The sequence below is a fragment of the Lutzomyia longipalpis genome, chromosome 3 (assembly GCF_024334085.1).
Source record: "Lutzomyia longipalpis isolate SR_M1_2022 chromosome 3, ASM2433408v1".
NCBI classification, from domain to species: domain Eukaryota; kingdom Metazoa; phylum Arthropoda; class Insecta; order Diptera; family Psychodidae; genus Lutzomyia; species Lutzomyia longipalpis.
In genome coordinates, this window is record NC_074709.1 from 4,026,154 (window position 1) to 4,043,987 (window position 17,834).

A 17,834-nucleotide genomic window follows, 5' to 3' on the forward strand; every position below is an offset into this window, starting at 1 on the left:
GTCGATTTCGCGTATTTTTTTTAAATGAATTCTCTCTTCGAAGGAATTTCATTCATTAAAAACAATTTACTACTATCGGTCGACTTTTGGACGGAGATAAAAGCCACACAGACGGGACATTCTACAGCATAGTTCAAATTGTTTTCAGGTGGATTAAAAAGTTTGTTGTTCGTTTTTGGAGAATTCTATTAGTTGTATGATGAGGAATTTTGTTACCTCCTAACAGATATTTTAAATATACATATTTTATACATTTCAGTGCAATCATCGTTAAGCTCTTATGTTTTTATTAGTTCTAATCAGAAAGCTCTCTGCAATTAACATGCAATCAAGCTAAACACCCCAAGCTTCTCAACTGAAGCAACAAAACAAACAAACACAAATTAAACAGTAAGTTCCTAACTAGGCTGGAACAACAATCTGTTGATCTTATTTAACAAAGTTTCGGTGTGAAGTTCAATTTTTGAACAAATAGCATAACCGCAAAAGTTAAAAGTGAGACAAAACATAACATCAAAGGATTCTGAAGGGATTTAAACTTTTTAACTTTCATTCAGCACTCGAATCAGCATGGAAATGTCGGGTAAAGATTTACGAAAAAATGCAAAAAAATGACGTCACTATTGTTGTTTTTGTGTCTTTATGAAGCTTTCGCGATTATACCTTGTTAATGATTTTTGAAAAAAAATATTATTATGCTTCTTGTATTAAAAGAGAAAAAAACACAATGATGACGTCATTGTTTACATTTTCAGCCAATTTTTTGTCTGTTTTTCCTAACCGGTCTTAAAGGAAAATGGGAAATCATTTTGGCGATTTCTTATTTCACTTTTTTTCTTTAAAAGAGACTTATCTTATTATAATTGTCTTAATTGAATGTTTAGTTCATTCATACAAAACTGAATAAACTTCTTTTCCAAAATTAATTAATATGAATTTTTAAAGAAAATTTTATTTACTTTTGTACCAATATATTTTCAATACTATAGGAAACAGCTTTCAAATGCTTTTCTCGGGGGTTTTTTCTTATGGAGTTTTTTGGAAAATTCCTTTTTGGAAAATCTCAGAAGAAAATATTTTATTAAGAAAATATTCCTTTATGATTCAAAATGTCTTTCACGTGATCAAAATAGAAAGACGTGCAAAAGAATATCCTTAACAATAATTTTCCAAGAAAAAGAGATATTTTCATAGTTTCTGAAATTAAAAAAAAAAATAGTGCATAGTGGAGTATAGAAAGCGGTAATAAAACTTTATTAAGTCAAAAAGTTGTCTGATTTTTGCCTGATTGATTTCCTTTGAAAGATTTTTTATGGTGATTCCTTTAAAACTCTTTTAATTTTATAAATAGGTATCCGCAGCATCTGCAAAGTTAATTTTCCCTCCTTCTTTTTGCATATTATTCGCAGTTATTTTTTTTTTCTTGAGAAAACTTTACCTCAACTCCAGACCAACAATAAAGTGAAGGAAAAGCAATGAGGGAATCAACAACATCCCTCCCCACATAAGAGGTAAAGAACATTTTCTTGTTTTCTCATCTCATCAACGATGAGAATATAATTGGAGGTTTGTTTCAATCAAAAGATTTTTCTTTTGATGAGCTATCGAAGCTATCGAAGCATAATTTTTTTGCGCTCTCTGTAAATGCGCGAGTTCATCAAATGGATTAAGTGCTGTGTGCTGTTTCATCTTGCCCATCCATTCTGCTGTGGTAGCACAAAAAGTCAGACAAATTGATTTCACCCAAAACGGCGGGAGGATGGGATTTTGGTGGCATTAAGTTTTGCTTCTGAAGCATTTATTGGATGATTGGGAATTGCTGATCGATTGATAGTTTCACCCACAAGTGGGTCATTTTGACCAGAGGCTGGCATTGGCCAGCCAGCACCACTAGCCCACCACTCTGGGCACGTGCTTGTGAGGCAGAGGATGTTTTTGTGATATACCGGGACTTCTCTTCGTCCCCATCAAGGACTCTCGGGGTACACTCATAGAAAAAATTCTGTATTTATCACTGCAAAAGTGGTGTTTCATATAAGAGAATTCCGTATTTATCACTTTGCGGTGATAAAACGGGAGTTTGTTCTATGAGTGTATATGAACTACTCAAAATTTTATTCCCAATTTCTTGCCATGTCACGACCAACGTTTGGCATTTCCATCCCAGCCGGCAAATTATCAAAATATATATTTTTGAGAGGACGTCTCGATGGTGGGAGAGATGTCAGGATCAAAACCAACAGTGAAATTCATTACTCATCGTGTGATAGATGAGTCTCCAGTGTGTCCATCTGAGAGGTCTCGAGGGTCACAATTGGGCATATATAGCTCCGTTCGTCCTTGCCACAGTTCCCTCTCTGACACACCCCACACTAATAAATAGCAGAAAATTTGGCATTGACAAAAATTTCTATATATCAGTCCACCCCCTATCAGAATCACCACGAAGCATTGAACCATCATTTGAGGTGGATTTTACACTGGACATGAAAAAATATTTCTCTCCATATATTTTCTTCCCCTCTCTATAACGTGGATTTTGCAGATGCCTCGCATGGGATTTGACCTACGTAACAAAGGAAAACCCTCGTGGGGAAAACCTTCTATATGTACTATACATTTCTCCAAACATTTTCACCAATTTACCATTGATTGTAATCTGTATGAAAAGGGTTGAGAGATGTTTTTCCTAATTTTTTATTACTTCCTCTCTATCACAAATATTTTCCCAAAGAATTTTCTAAAATAAGTAAAATTCAGAATTAAGGAACAAGGTAAAGGTAATTAACAAATTCACAGAATTTCCTCTATAAAATGTGCAAAGCCTTTGTGAAGTATGGCAAAATAGCCACCGTGTTCATTTGCGTTTGCATGCAAGAGACATCCGATAGGACATTGAAAATACGCGAATAAAACAGTCCGCGTGGTTTGCGGATGACCCGGTCGTAAATAGTGCAATACCGATGCATCGAGAAAGGCTCTACCCATGGTGGCCATTTCCAATCTCTATATTCTGCTGCACAAAACAAGCAGCAACCATAGAGAGGAAATACGTCGTCGTGGTGAAAATGCGCCAGCAAGGGGTAATAATTAGGACGTGGAAAGTGATAATGTCGATGGTAATGTTCACGTACAGAGAATCTATCCCGGATGCCCTGCTGCAGGTTGTTTCGAAAGTTTTGAGAATTTTTTTTACTTATTATAAAAAATTTAATTCTAGAAAATGATCAGAATACGCGTAAAATTCTAGAGAATCACAAAAGAGTTAGAAATCACACTAAAAAAACTTAAGATATCTTTTCAGCTGGGAAAAACTAATAAATTTTTGCCTAAAATACAAACAATGACGTCACTATTGTATTTTTTGCCTCTTTAAATGACGTCATTGTTTGCATTTTTAGACAAATCTTCGCAAGGTTTTTCTTATAGCTATTGTTAGTGTAAAATCAGAAATCTTCTCGGTGATTTTTCAATATTTTATGATTCTTTACAAAATTCTCGTTAACTTATTGTTTTCTTGCATCGGAAACAAACACTTTTAGAAACGAATAAACTCCTTTATTGTTATTCAATATTAAGATGAATCCGGGGCTAAAATAAAATCAGACAATTGTTTAAGGAAAGCTCAAAATTCTGTATTTCTCATCGAGATTCAGAAAAGTGATGCAGGCTATTCCTATAACTAATTTTCAGACCAAAAACTCCTTCTCAAACCGCTTTTCTCAATCTTGTTGTGAAATATGATTTTTCAGAGCTTTTTCTGTTTTTTTTTTAAACCTTTGAATCAATTTCTTATCTCTAAAATGAAACTTATTCTTGAAGTTTTATAATTGATTAATTTTCCGATTTTTCAAGAAATAAATTATTTCAACCAAAATGACGAAACTCCTTTTGCAATTTTAATATAAAAATATGTCGCTGAAAATTTAAATCTTTACAACTTCGAAGGGAAGAGTTTCTCAAAATATGAGCTTTTCATCCAAAAGGAACAAGTTACAAAAAAAAATTTTTTTTGAACAGTATATCGATCGGGCAACATAATTTTATTATTCCTTTCGGCACATGATGTCCCAATCCAAAATGTTAAACACGCTAAATAAATTAAAATTATGGAAGCGCTATCATGGGGGAAGATCGCACAAAAATATCCCCTGGCTGCGTATAGCATGTGGTTTGAAAATTTTGTCCACGTTTTAGGGGGTTGTGTGGGTTATTTTAAAAAAATTTTGCATACAACGCGCAAATTGGGGCTACTGTACGCGAGGGGTGGATGGGGGTTGCGGCTGCAGAATGAGTGCCCCCTCGTGAATTTATGGTTGTGTATGCCATGGTAAACAATCTTTCTTGTTCTATCTCTCTTTTAGCGTGGAGTTTTTTTCGTTATATCCTGGCATGAGAAAAAAATACACACGGGGGTGAACATAAAAAGTGTGACACTATTATTGTGTCCCTTTTCGCACGTGTCGAATTAATTATATAGAATATATAGTGATGTACCCACGACCGGGCTGAAGCATAGTACTTCTACACAAAGAGATTACTTTATTCATAAACAGATTACATTAAAATTTTACTCGTTATCCTCCCGGAGTTTAATGGGATTCAAGTTTTAACTGAAAAAGAAACACAACGCAATAAATTTCTCATCTAAAAGCTTCTTTGAATGTTTGCTATTTTGCTGGTAAGACAAGCCCCCCACCCCTGTAAAAAAAGATTTATTTGTAAGTCTTATTATATCCATGGGCAAATTAAAAAGTCTTTAGGCAAAGAATTTTCCATCCCAGAGGGATGAAGAATATTTGCATGAGATTTCCATGGGGCCACAGAATATACGATGGGTAAATGACCGGCACATAGGTAAGTAAGGCAAATTCTTTGCGGTGCGCGCGGTGTGAAGGAAAAATACAAAGAAAAGCTCTACGGGAAATATTGATTTTATAGAGGAAGCTCAGTTGGGAAATCTCTTTTAGTTGAAGCCTCACCTTATTTTACTTTTATAACTTTTTAAAACAGGAAAATCGGATGACAATCCGTGTTTCGGTCCAACAGTGTGAGAGATAGAGGCTTTATAATTGAAAGAGGTGTATGCAACACCATACATAGCACTTTGAGTCCCAAAATTGACTCTCGTGCTCAACACGAGAAATCCATCAAAGTCCCTCAGAGCACACACACCCCCCCAGAGGACTTGCTTTTCTGGAGAGGGGGGGGGGGAATGGGGGATACAACAGGATCCCCGGAGATGAGGATTGGCATGACCATTAATAAATTTGGCAGTGCTTGTGAAATTTCCAGCCACTTCTTCGGAGAATGTATTTTTCCTCAGCGTCATTATTCACTCCCTTTTCTTGCTTTTGAATTTTCTTCTCTCTCTCTCCCGCTCTGTGGCCCCAAATTCAATTGTGCCCACGGTCGACCACTCGGAGAGATGCCCCAGAAAAGGGGTTTTCCACGGGGGTTGATCTACACACAGCAGGGGTGGGAAATTGCGTGCCTTGGCGTCTTCCATGGCCAATTTGGGGGCGTCTCTACAAATGAGCTGCGCCTCAGTTCTCCACCAAACTATCAGTCATCTAGACGCTAACAATGCATTTCTCATTTCTCAGGCAGCTTCCCCTCAGCCAGACGTCCAAGAGTTTGCGGTGGACGTCAGAGTTCATCAATCATTTTCCCTACAGCACTGTCCAGTTCATTTATTGTATATTCTCCTTTCCCTCCCCACCCAAGGCTTCAACTTTGTGTCTCGGACTCACATTCCTCAACCTCTCTCTCCCCCCACCCCCTCAAATATGCTTGGGAAAATGAGGAAAACCATATAAATGCTTCCACTTCAATATAATATGAAAGTTTTATAGCTTTAAGCACACTGCTGGATGTAACGGAGAATCATGCCCGGAAAACGATCAATTGTAATTAAGCTGCTTGTAAATGATTTTTTCTTCCCCATCGGCAATAAGGGCACGTTATTCAATTTCATTGAGCAATGATGCTGCAAATTAAAAGCGCAAGATATTTCCAGGAAGCTCCGCATGCATATTGCTGTGTGCAGCATAATGGTACATAAAGGCAGAAAATGAGAAAATGTAAATTCGTTACTACATTATTTTGGAATGCGAAGGGTTTATCAATCTAAATGTGATAATGAGGATTTTTAGCTTTAAAAATTTCTTTAATTCCTTAAAATTTACGTTTCGTTATTAAATGTTAAAATTAAAACGCTTTCCGGGAAATTATAACGATTGAGCAGGTTAATATTTATGAATGTGATTACACATCTTGAAGCTTTATCACACTTTAGCTTCGAAAGCTCAAAACTTTCTAGCACGGCTTCTTCATGTTTCTTTCTTTTAATTAAAATTTTCAAGAATCCTAAATATGAGACAATAAAATTAATAATTTTAAAATTAAAAACATTTTTTTCAATAAATTCATTTAAACCTTTTAAACCCTTTTTTCTGATTTTAGGAATAACTCTTTTAGCATGATAAATTGTATAAAATCTTTATCTTAATTTATAATGAAAATTCTCCAAAATATTCGAATAATTTAAGCAATTTAGCCTTCAAATTATTTCCAGAAATATATTCCAAAAACACCCCAAAAAGCTTGGAATATATATTCAGCGTTTATTGGTTATCTATCCCCCACATTTTCACCCCTTGACAATTTTTTGTACTCTACACCTGCAGTGCACCTAATGTTGAGCACACGCGGAAGTATTTTGTAATGTACAACAATTTCCTGGATGCTGTAAACCCCTTTTTGGTATGTTATATGCGATGCATCATCCCCTGAGAGGAGCTTCCGTTCAATGCAATGGGGACCATGGAGCGAATTTTCTTCCACATCTAACGTCTGTTATACCCCAAAGCTCAACTGGGGAGCAATTTGGCCAAAGTCGACGATGGTGTGAACTTTTCCAGGAACCATCGTCCCTGCAACAGGTTGACGATTGACGCAGGGAGTTAATCCTTCCACCCACTTTCGCCAAATGTCGATTCCGATAAACAGAACTGGCTATGCGACACTTTCCAACGATAAAAATTCATGAGGATCCACCCCCTGTGCCCGCATCTATGTGAAATAAAAATGTACGATGCGCGATGCGTGTGAGGGGAATTGAGAAAGGGGATGGCGCCTTTAAGGATTTCGCCGCTCGTTTTATAGACCTGCTTTGCATATAAATCCGTTCTAAACAAATGACTTAACTCTCTCTGGGTATTTCGAATGACATTGGGGGATCACAAAGGGGGTTGGGGGTGCGCCCTATGAGGATAGTCCGGGCGAAAGTTGCTTCTCTTTGTGTGGAGCATTGAGAACAAAATAGCAGCCACGTACATAATTTAGATTTACTACACCAAGGGGATGGAAGAAGGGTGAAAGCTCTCATACCAATTCACAATAAGAGCTTTTCATTCAAATCTCAAAGATAAAGAGGAAAAAAACAAATGTGTGTGAAAAAAATTGGCGGGAAAGATTTTTCTTCAATCTTTGAGGGTTTTTGAGTCAATTTTTAATCAAGATTTCCCAATGAATCTTGTTCTTAAGAAAATTCTGCTTTTTGTTTCTTGGAAGGAAAAGCAATAATTTAAGCTTTTCTTTTTTTTAAGTAATTTTTATCTCAAATCTAGAGAAATCCTAAATCTACATACCAACCCCTACTACCCCTATATAGAAACGCTTTGAACCACGCACAGGAGCCCGAAGCAGAAGGACACAAAACACCAGTCTCTGATGTATTTTTGGTGGGGTGTTTGAGAGGAAGGGCGAACCATGAAGTAGAGTTTGTGGACTTGCTGCACGACTTGTCACGAATAAATTGAATTGGCGCTTAAGCGGAAGGCGTACGGAATGAGTGGTAAAGTGGAATTCACGTATACCTCAAGGGCGGCATGAGGGGGTGGCTTTTGATTGAAGCTTTTCATTTCCTTCGGGCAAAGATTTTTTTTCCTCTGCTTTCACGCATCTCTTCCTACCACTTATATGGGATTGTTTTCTATTTTTCCTGGTTTTGTTTTAGGCGTTTTCTTTAGTATTACAGCACATTGTAAGCGAACGATGTTTTTCACTTCATGCAATTGAGCCATGTTTTTTCCCAATTGATGCTGGAAAATGCTTAAGGGTAAATTTTATAAATTTTCTTTTATAGTCATTTAGCTTTATTGTCTTGTTGAGAATTGCATAGGGGAGCGTGGGGTGAAGTCTACTTATTAACCCTCTCGCGTTTTTTGGGTCATACGCTGACCCAAACGTGAAACATTTTATTTTGTCAATTATTTTTTAATGTAATTGTTTTTTTTTAGCTGTGATTCTTCCTTTTTAAGTTACAAATGCATCAAATTGACGCAAAAGGAACCAAAGAAGATGTTCTGATTAAGAAAAATCCTCTGAAAACATCCACAAAATAAAAATTGTGATAAAAGAGCGCGTGTTTCAATGTTTTTATGTTTCATGTTGGACGCGAAATGGTTAAAATAATCATCAATATTCGATTTTCTTTCAGAAATTCTCGATCTGAAATCTCTGGAAAATTCCTGTACATATAGCATTCGATTCATAGAGCATTAGAGAAGTAAAACTTGTACAACGAAGCCACAACTGAGATTCACTTTGCCCCAACATTCATGCTAAAATATGCACAAAGTGAATCTCTAAGTAATTAGCGTTGCATTGAATTTGAGCGCATGGTGCATCACCATGTGTAGCCATCGTGGCTCCAATTCAATTAACTGGCAAGAATGGCAAAAGCTACCCCCCCAACACGGTGGTGGAATATTATCTATGTAATATTGGATTTCCAATGGATTTGTTGACAACAAAACAAGTATTTCGTGTCACAAACATCCAATTTGTGACGGCAGAATCCCCACAGACATGACTTGGCAAAAGTACATTCGCAATGCCGACCCTTCATCCAAATATTGACTGCAACCCCCCTCACTCAGTATTGCATTTGGGAGGGTGCGGTGGATGTTTTGTCGTCCAGCATTCGAATGCTAAAATGTGATTGCCTCTCATTATTTGTTCCTTTCAAGAGTTTCCCAACCCAAACCCACCCCAACCCACTTTTGCAATTTTACTCCTTCTGGGTGCGTCTCACAGCAGCACCCAGTATGGAGCCAAATTATTACGTCCTCAAGCATTCTCCCAAAGTAAATCATTGCAGAACGCATCGTTACTTTCATGGAAGGATCGTTTTCTCTCGCATCTATCTTGTCCTAGGTCATTCACCCTATACTCCTTTGTAGATATTTATGCCAATTTTGTGACCAAATATACATACAGATAGTTTAGTTTATTGATTTAATTTCAAATTCAATGTATTTCTGCTTGTGGCGTTGATTTTATCACTTAAATGGCAGACATTTGTTATATATTTAAAAAAAAAATAAAATTTCAATTTAGTGATCGTTAAAGGGGAAGAATGGCTCAAATTGAACTTCTTTGCATTTGATTTTTACTAGAGAAAAAAATAAAATATTCCGTTTAACCCTTTCTTGTCCATAGGATCATTATGTTGGCGAAAATATTAAATATTATATTTTTCTGAATTTCAATGAGTTCCATAGCTTTTCCAAGTTAGAAATGCATTAACACTTTCGCGTCCACATGAAACATGAACCATTGGATTTTGTCATTACCGTAGAATAGGCTAAAGAATGCATGAAACCTATAGAAACATTGAAACATTCAATCTTTTATTGTGATACTATCGTGTGGATGTTTGCAGAGGATATTTCTCAATTAAATTGTCTTCTTTGGCATCGTCTATTGCAAATTTAATACATTTCAAACTTAGAAAAACTTTTTAAAAAAAACTTAAATCATTCACTTTTAAATCTACGTATGACAAATTGAACGCGAAAGGGTTAATGGTGGAAAATTTCTGTGCAAAATTGAGAAAGAAATAAATCCATCATAAAAATTCTTTTTGGAAACCTCATAGGGTTTGAGCCCTTCCACCCTTTATATTTATTTTATTTTCAAAACGTTCAACAATTTCTTTTCTCCACCCTTTTTGAGAATTTATTTTTCATTTCACCCCATAAGAAAAGCTCAAACATGCCGCAATATTTGTATGCGAAGGAAAGCTCGTACAATTAAACTTCGATTGGAGCACGTTTTTATATGTGGATGGGGTGGTACATTCCACATCCGAGCGATTTGGTTCATTGTGTGTGCATGTCGCCATGGGGAGGAAAAGTCACCCCCATTTATTATTGATTGGTGCGGCAAATTGTCCTCATCCTGAGCCCACAACTTCCCGAGGCAGCAACATGTGGTGTTTTGATGTGGCACCCGTACTTATATATGCCCTCGAGCCCAACCGCAATTCTTGTTTACATGATGCTACCACACAAAAGAAAAGCCTTCCTCTCTCAATTGGAAATCCTTCCAAAATTCATTCACTCACCATGATTGTGTTGACATGGCTTCCGATTCATTCTACCTACTTATGATTTGTAGCTCATCCCATGAGAGTTGATGTGAGGTGGTCCTGTATGCAAAAACATCCGCATGTTATTGTACATGTAGAGGAGAAAAGCTCCCCGATGAATTTATAGGCCCATTTCATTTGGATGAAATGCATTTTGGTGACCACCATTCGCATCTCGGATGATTAGAGACATTGAGTGCTGCACAAATGCATTTTGACCATCCATGGAGCTTGTTTGGTGACCCAGAATTTGTGTCTAGGCACCTCATCGGGGAATTCCTCAATCAGTTGTGTGACAAATTTAATGATTTGTCCAATCGACACTTCAGACAGCTGAAAGGGACGAGCTAAATACCAATGCGAATTCTATTAAAAGAACCATTTTGATTTATTTTTCAGCGTCATTGTTGCACGCATTTTACATGCTTTCAATGCTTTTGGGCTTTTAGCGCATTTGTAACGTTTTTTTGTACTTATTTTGTACTTATTTTATGCATTTTGCAGATTTTGCATCACCTTTCGCACATTTTAACCCTTAAAAGAGCGCAAATTATTTCAAGTGTAGTAAAAATCTTTTTTTTATAATTACTTTGAATTCAAATTAAACCCCTTCGCGTTCTGTTGATCATATTATGTAAACTGACCTAAAACTTGAAACATTAGATTTTCCTGAATTTAATTTCAATTAATTGCCTTTTAAAGTTATAAATTCATTTAATTTACGAAGGAAAGAGTTAAAGTAGACGTATTGACAGGGTATGGATCCTCTGAAACCATCCATAAAATAAATATCGTGATGAAAAGGTACAATGTTTCAATGTTTTATGTTTCACACGGACATGAAACATATCGTTTTTTTTATCTTGTGCGTTCTAGAGAATATCCTTTCTTGTAAAATATTCAAGATCTTTGATAGACATTTTCCTATATATTATTTACGATCGATTGTTAAAAAGCTAAAAGAAAAAATTAAACAACTTAAAAAAATCAAAAAAAAATTGAAGTCCTCAAAGGGTTAATGCATTTTTTAGCTCATTACAGTGCATTTTAAAGAGTTTTCTTCTTTATAATTTCTCCACTCAGAGAATCTTTGGGGGAGTACCTGAGCAGGAAAAGGGAGAGCGCAGGAAAAATTAGCAAAAGGTGCGCTCTTCGTCTAAAGGAGGAAATAATGGAGTTATTTGTACCCCGGAAGCACAAAGAGGGGGTGTGGGGTGGAAGGATGGTGGTGGTGCTCTAGATTTAGGGGTTGCCTCGAAGGTGAAAGGAACGTGATGGAAATGATAAAGGTGAGAATGTGGAAAGTGCGTCGTGGGCGGGGATAGCACCTGTTGGAAGTTTTGGTGTCTTGTTTGGATGTGTAAATAAATTTGAGGCCATCGCCCGTGGCGTCGCGCTTTTCTCTCCCACTAAAACAATACACCGGTAGTCATTTAAAAGCACCCACACCTGACCCAGAATACTAACAAGTGATTTCCCATTCTAAATTCCTGGCACACCCTCGCACAATAATTGCACATCGTCTTTCGCTCTGATGGAGCTATGGTGGATGCTTTGAAGACTTTCGCGAAGAAAATAAAATAGGAATTTTGTTTGAGAAGTTTCAAAGAAAAAAAAATGGCGCTTTAACGACAAACTAGAGTGGAAAACCTCGAGAGATTATTTAGCATCGCTCTTTGACGGCTTTGGTAATTTTGTGTTTGCGTCAAAAGGTGTCGTGTTGCATGAGGGAAAAGTTTCGGGCTCAAAAGAGTCACAAATACAGCCCCCGTGTGGCTTCTCGGTAGTCCTTCTGACCTGACCACTCGCTGTGATAGTTGGAAGTTTTGAATTTCACGGTTACATTCGTTGTTACGATTCATCCGCCATTTCCGTGTGGAGCACAATAGTGTGGCCCCGATGACTTCCATGTGCGGGACTTTTGTGTGCAGCACCTCGTATGGCTCCATGGAAAACAAGCGCATGGAAATGTTATCTCACGTGTAGCACTGTGGTTGACTACACAAAGAATTCCTGATGCTTTCGCCGTGCTTTCCCCGGAAAATATGTCGCATCCTTTTCACGTTACAGCTTCCCCTGAAATGTGAGAATAATTTTCTATCCTCCGTGTGTGCAAAATTATATACTAGAGCTTTCCAGATTTTTGGTTTCCTTGCTTTTCTTTTGCTCTTTGTGGTTTGTGCAATAAAATTCTTTTTTTTTCTCTTTCGGATGTTAGCCCGCAGTTTTTATCGTTGAACTATTTAAAACAAAAGGAATTGTTTTTCAGGAGAATTTTTTGAATTATTAATTAATTATCTGGCTGATATTAATGTTCAGGATATAATCTTGAATAGTTTGGCGGTTTTTATACGATAATTGCGATAATTTAGGATATTTAAATCGAGAAAATTGTTAGGAGTTTCTGTCAAAATTTAGATGATAAAAATGTTATTAATTTAATAAATATTAAAATACATACTTTCTCTTCATTTGGGTTTGCTTATTTTCTATATAATTTTAACACTTTGACTGCATTTTACTGAATTTAATAGTATTTAAGCTACTTAAGGTATTTTAGGTAATATGTACTTAAGTTGATTCTGACGGAATTAAATGTTTTTGGTGTTGTAGGATTAATCCTTCCGATTGCGTCAGCCAAGGGACGGTAGGTCAACCCAAACGCATCCTTTCAATTTTAGGGGCCAGAGCTTTCGACGCTACTGTGCGTCTTCCTCAGTGGTCAATTGTGTCTTTGTTTGGGAATCGTCGAACGTCTTAATTTTGTGATCCTGTGGGTTTTCATGTAAGGGAATCCTCTTTTTTCTTTGATTTTCTTTCACTGTACTTCAACTGACTTTTCTTTGGCTATTATCTAAGGCAAAAGTATTTTAGGTAAAATAATCGAATTTTGTGTATTATTTCAATGGTATTTTTCGTATTTTGTTCATTTTTCCGTATTTTAAGCACATTATATGGCGTTCTAAGTAAACTTTATTGAATTTCGCGATTTTTTGACACATTTTTATTAAATTTTTGGAGTATTTTAATTCATTAAAAACCGATATAGAGCAAAAAAATGTATTTTTTACGCGATATGTAATAAAGTCAGTGATGTAGTAATAGTTTACCCGGCTGAACCATCACAGAATAATCTTAAAAAAAGAGAAAAGAAAAAGAATTTTTTATTGATTAAAAAATAATTTATCTTCAATACTTATATTAGGATGATATAGTAATTAAATAATGTTATTGAATATATCAGTTAATAAGAATTACAAAGTCTAGCCGGGTAATTTTTTTTACAAACGATGCGTTAGAATTTTTTACAGCGTATAAAAAATCATAAAAAGTATTAAAAGACGTCATAAGTCATTTAAAGAGCCGAAATGTGTTAGCAAATTTTAAAATACTTACCTGAAAGTTTTGATTGCTTTCTGTTCATCTCAAATATGTATTCCGAATTTATTAAGAAATATTCTTATTTCTCGCTAGAAGTTTTCTTCATTTTCTTTCAGAAAAATCAAGAAAAAATGCGGAAAAAAAATAAAACAAATTTTTCTCTTCAAACTCATCCTTATATTGATTGTTCAAATTATTATTTACATCACCAATCTTATACAATTATTATTATTTCAATCATGTTGCCCCTTCTCATCACTTCCCTCCCTCTTGCATCTTAATTTAACAATAAAAATTACAAGCTTGTGGCTAAAGTGGTCTCTAAAAGCATTTGATTAAAATGTTTCATCTCCTTTCTTTTAACAACAATTTTTTATCCTTTTAAATCTTATTTTTATTAAAATTGCCTTATTCTTCACTCGCACAAAACTCTATATTTTATTTATTAAATTGTTTTCTTTTAAGCATAGTCCCGATGTGAAAATTATTGTTTATATTTTATATAAATATTCCTTCTGTATTCACAAAAATAAGCGGGTAAAAAAAACTACTAATAGCTATAGGAAAAAAATGTTTTCATTTAAGAAGAAATTCCATTATGCAGAAAAAAATCAGCTACAAAAATATGGTATAATTATTTCTACAAGTTTGTTTTTTTTTTAATTCCTTCCAAAAGGAATTCTCACAATTTATTTTATTTTTTTTATTAATTAATCTTTCTTTATGGTATACAAAGGGAAGTTCGTTTACACTCTGAGCTTTGAGTTAAAGTATATTAATTTAAAAAAAAATCACTGCAATATGGTGTTGGAGCTGGTAAAACCTCTCGGTTATTTTTTTTTTTAATTTTAAACGTTTTTTTTTTTTTTAATATATTTCTGGCACGAAGAGAAAATTGCTTCATACACACGAAAAAAATTAAAACAAAAAAAATTACGTATCAGAGAGGGGAGAAAACAAAGCTTTTTAATCTCCATTTGTTTTTAAAAATACTTTTTTTTTGTTAAATTAGCCGATAAAAAATAAGTTAAAAAATACATTTACTCTCATTGCTATATAATCCTTAAAAATTGGTAGTTTAAAAAAAATCTAAGGAATTGTGGTATCTTTCTGGGAAGAAGCAGTTGATGTGGAGGACCCACCGGCATCGGGATCCACCTTCTTATCCCGCGCCTTATTGTCACCCCCTGGACTCTCTTCGTCATCCTCATCATCCTCCTCCTCCTCTATCAGCTTCCTTGCCAATTTCACAGCTTCAAACTCTTTGTAGTGAGCCTTCCGTCTTGACTCAAAATCCAGTCGTTTTGCTGCAAAAAATAAATAAACATGCGAGAAAAGAATAATGAGATTTTCTCGTGGTTTGCCAGAACACAATTTCGACGCATTTCGTTTGATTTTATTTGCAAAAGGCATCAATTCCATATAACATTTACTACATAGCACCACAGCAATCACAAGATCGCATCGCACACATTGAGACCATTGCGAAAATTATGGGTTAAAATTCTTCAAAGTTTTTAATTTATTTCTTTTCTAATTTTTCTATTTTTTGAGAGAAATTTTCATTTTTTGAATGTATTTGTTCATTAATTTGAACATTGCAAGTTCAAGCGATGACCGCAAGAGTCGCTAAGATCAGAAACAAAAGGAGTTCATTCGTTTTATATGAAAAAAGAAATCTTATTTGAGGAAACAAGAGATACGCGAAATATTGTAAAGGGCTTTAAAAAAAAGAATAAAAAATTTTTGAATAATCTTCCACTTTTCTACAGAAAAAAGCCATCAATTGATGCTTAAAGAAATGCGAACAATGACGTAAGTATTAAGATTTTTTCACTTTAACCTTTTCGCGTCCAACGTGAGTGAAACATAAAAACATTGAAACGTGCGCTCTTTTATCACGATATTTATTCTATGAATGCTCTCAGAGGACATTTTTCAGGTAAAACGTCTTCTTTGATTTCTTCTGCGTAAATATCATGAATTTCTAACTAGGAAAAACAATTGAATTCATAAAAAAAGGAAAAAATAACATGAAAAAACTCAAATGGGTTAAATACTTAAAAGAAAAAAATAAATTGACAAAAAACATCGATGAAACATCAGCGCGAATGTTTCGTACTTGAACAGGGCAAAAATACAAAAGTGACGTCATTATTTACATTTTTGGCAATTTTATTTAAAATCATTGCAGACTTTTCTTTGCTGGTGCTTGTGAAAAAAAATGCTAAGTCTCTGAGAAATTCTTATTCTTTTTAATTTTCTACGTTATGACAGTTTTGACTTATTTTCTCGAATAAAAGTTTTTTCCATGGAAAACGGGGAAACTCCTTTAAGTATTAAAAAAAAGTCGTTTATTTGCCAAGAAATAATTACTTTTTTTGACAGTTTTTAAGAGTTTTTTCATCACAAGAAAACCGAAAAACCTTCTACTATGCATTAGAATAAATTCCTTCTGACTTTTAACGTTTAATTTTATAGAATTTCAACTCCAAAAACTATTAGAAAATATTAAATTATTTCTCCACACAATTTCGCCCAAAATTCTCAATTTTTCTCAAAAAAAAACATGCAAAAGATTGAAAATTTGTCCCCATAATATTCGATAGAATCTCCCCCCAATATATATTGAGAAAAGAGAGAGAGAAGAGAGCGCCTCTGGGATTTGAGACGCGGCTCAGTTTATCAGATTTATTCATTCGTCAACGTTCCATCCAATTATATCCACCGCATGAGAATGTATTTACAGACCATCCACGAGAGCTCCAAATGCTTTGCTAAATATTTAATTAGATAAACGGAAAATTGTGCCTTATTTGCCCCACAATTTTAGTTGCTAAATTTAGCCACAAAAATAATATAAAAATTGAAGAAGAAAAATCCAAATTCCTCGTGCGAGGATAATAAATTTTTCATTGCAATTGCATGCTTGCTGGAAATAGCTGAGAAAAACGAAGAAGAATGTTTTTCTTTCAATCGATTAAATTCTTTTACCTTTCTGTTCCTCCGTCTCTGGTTCTGTGTCCTCTTCTGAGTCATCCTCACTGGAGAATGATGAGGTCCTTGCGCTGGCAGCCTTTAGCTTCTCAGCAAGTACTTCGGCATCCAATTCATCGAGATTGTGGATGCTGTTATCCATGTAATTGTATGGGGTTTTGGGTTCTTCAATCTTCATGTGCCCATAGTCCTTGTCTGGCGGATGGTACGTCTGCAGGACATTCAGCTCATCGAACTTTGCGCTCTTCCGGTGCCTGCAGGGGAGGGAAAAAGACACAAATGAGTCATTTATTTACATCACATCTACACGTGGGTGGGGCATGATCTCACATTGCAGTGACGGAATGTTTGTCGAAGCTGCTGGACGTCTTGAGGATCCCCTTGCATGGCTTCTTCGGCTCTGATTCTCCCGATGAATTGCACGACATCCTTTCTTCAGGTTTTTTTGTTTGTTTTTCCTCTTCTTCCACCAAAAAAAGACCGCCGGCGTCACTTGTTCAGTTCAGACACACCTCTTGGATGATTCTGTAATAAATAGGAAGTCCCCAAAATATACAGAGGAGTGCCCAAGGCTAATTCCGGCAATTGTTTAGGCAGCCACAAATTGTGGAAAGAATTTTCTGCACCAATCTGACATGCAATGAATAGCAAATGAGGTGCAGCACAATCTGTCTCAATGGGATTAATATAAATGCCAGTTCCTGTGCTATGCGCGTAATGCTTAACAGGGCCAGCGGAGATGCTCTGGGACGGAAGGGAAGCCCCACAGGCTCTGCAATTTATCACACCACAGACATACCTTAGAAATACCATCGATCCCTCCTTGCTTAGCAGCCTCTACACATTGTGCGTCTCCTGGAGATTTATCCACAAAAGCCCAGATTCACTTCACAATGCGCTAAAAACGAATTTTCACGGGAAATTTTGTAAATCTCACCAAGAATTCACATTTCTTCTTCTTCCTCTTCGCTAAGGTGCCAATTTTAGTTCTGAGAAATTCCCAAAGAGGGAGAAATAT

General features: G+C 35.6%; 1 protein-coding gene across 1 annotated transcript; it reads right to left on the minus strand.

The window, feature by feature from the left end:
* Nucleotides 1-13,973: 13,973 nt before the first annotated feature.
* Nucleotides 13,974-17,802, minus strand: LOC129793467 (protein phosphatase inhibitor 2). Its single transcript, XM_055833502.1, has 4 exons — nt 17,616-17,802; nt 17,147-17,341; nt 16,814-17,070; nt 13,974-15,126 (listed from the first exon to the last, which is right to left on the minus strand). The coding sequence occupies exons 2-4, from the start codon at nt 17,242-17,244 to the stop codon at nt 14,909-14,911; spliced, it is 573 nt and encodes a 190-aa protein (XP_055689477.1). The 5' UTR covers nt 17,245-17,341; nt 17,616-17,802; the 3' UTR covers nt 13,974-14,908.
* Nucleotides 17,803-17,834: the final 32 nt, after the last annotated feature.

Excerpts from the sequence above, each read along its gene's own strand:
- LOC129793467 (XM_055833502.1), bottom strand. The coding sequence starts at position 17,244 with ATGTCGTGCAATTCATCGGGAGAATCAGAGCCGAAGAAGCCATGCAAG. Across the intron at positions 17,071-17,146 it reads AAACATTCCGTCACTGCAAT|GCACCGGAAGAGCGCAAAGT; the intron begins GTGAGATCATGC and ends CCTCCCCTGCAG. Across the intron at positions 15,127-16,813 it reads AGAGACGGAGGAACAGAAAG|CAAAACGACTGGATTTTGAG; the intron begins GTAAAAGAATTT and ends TATTTTTTGCAG.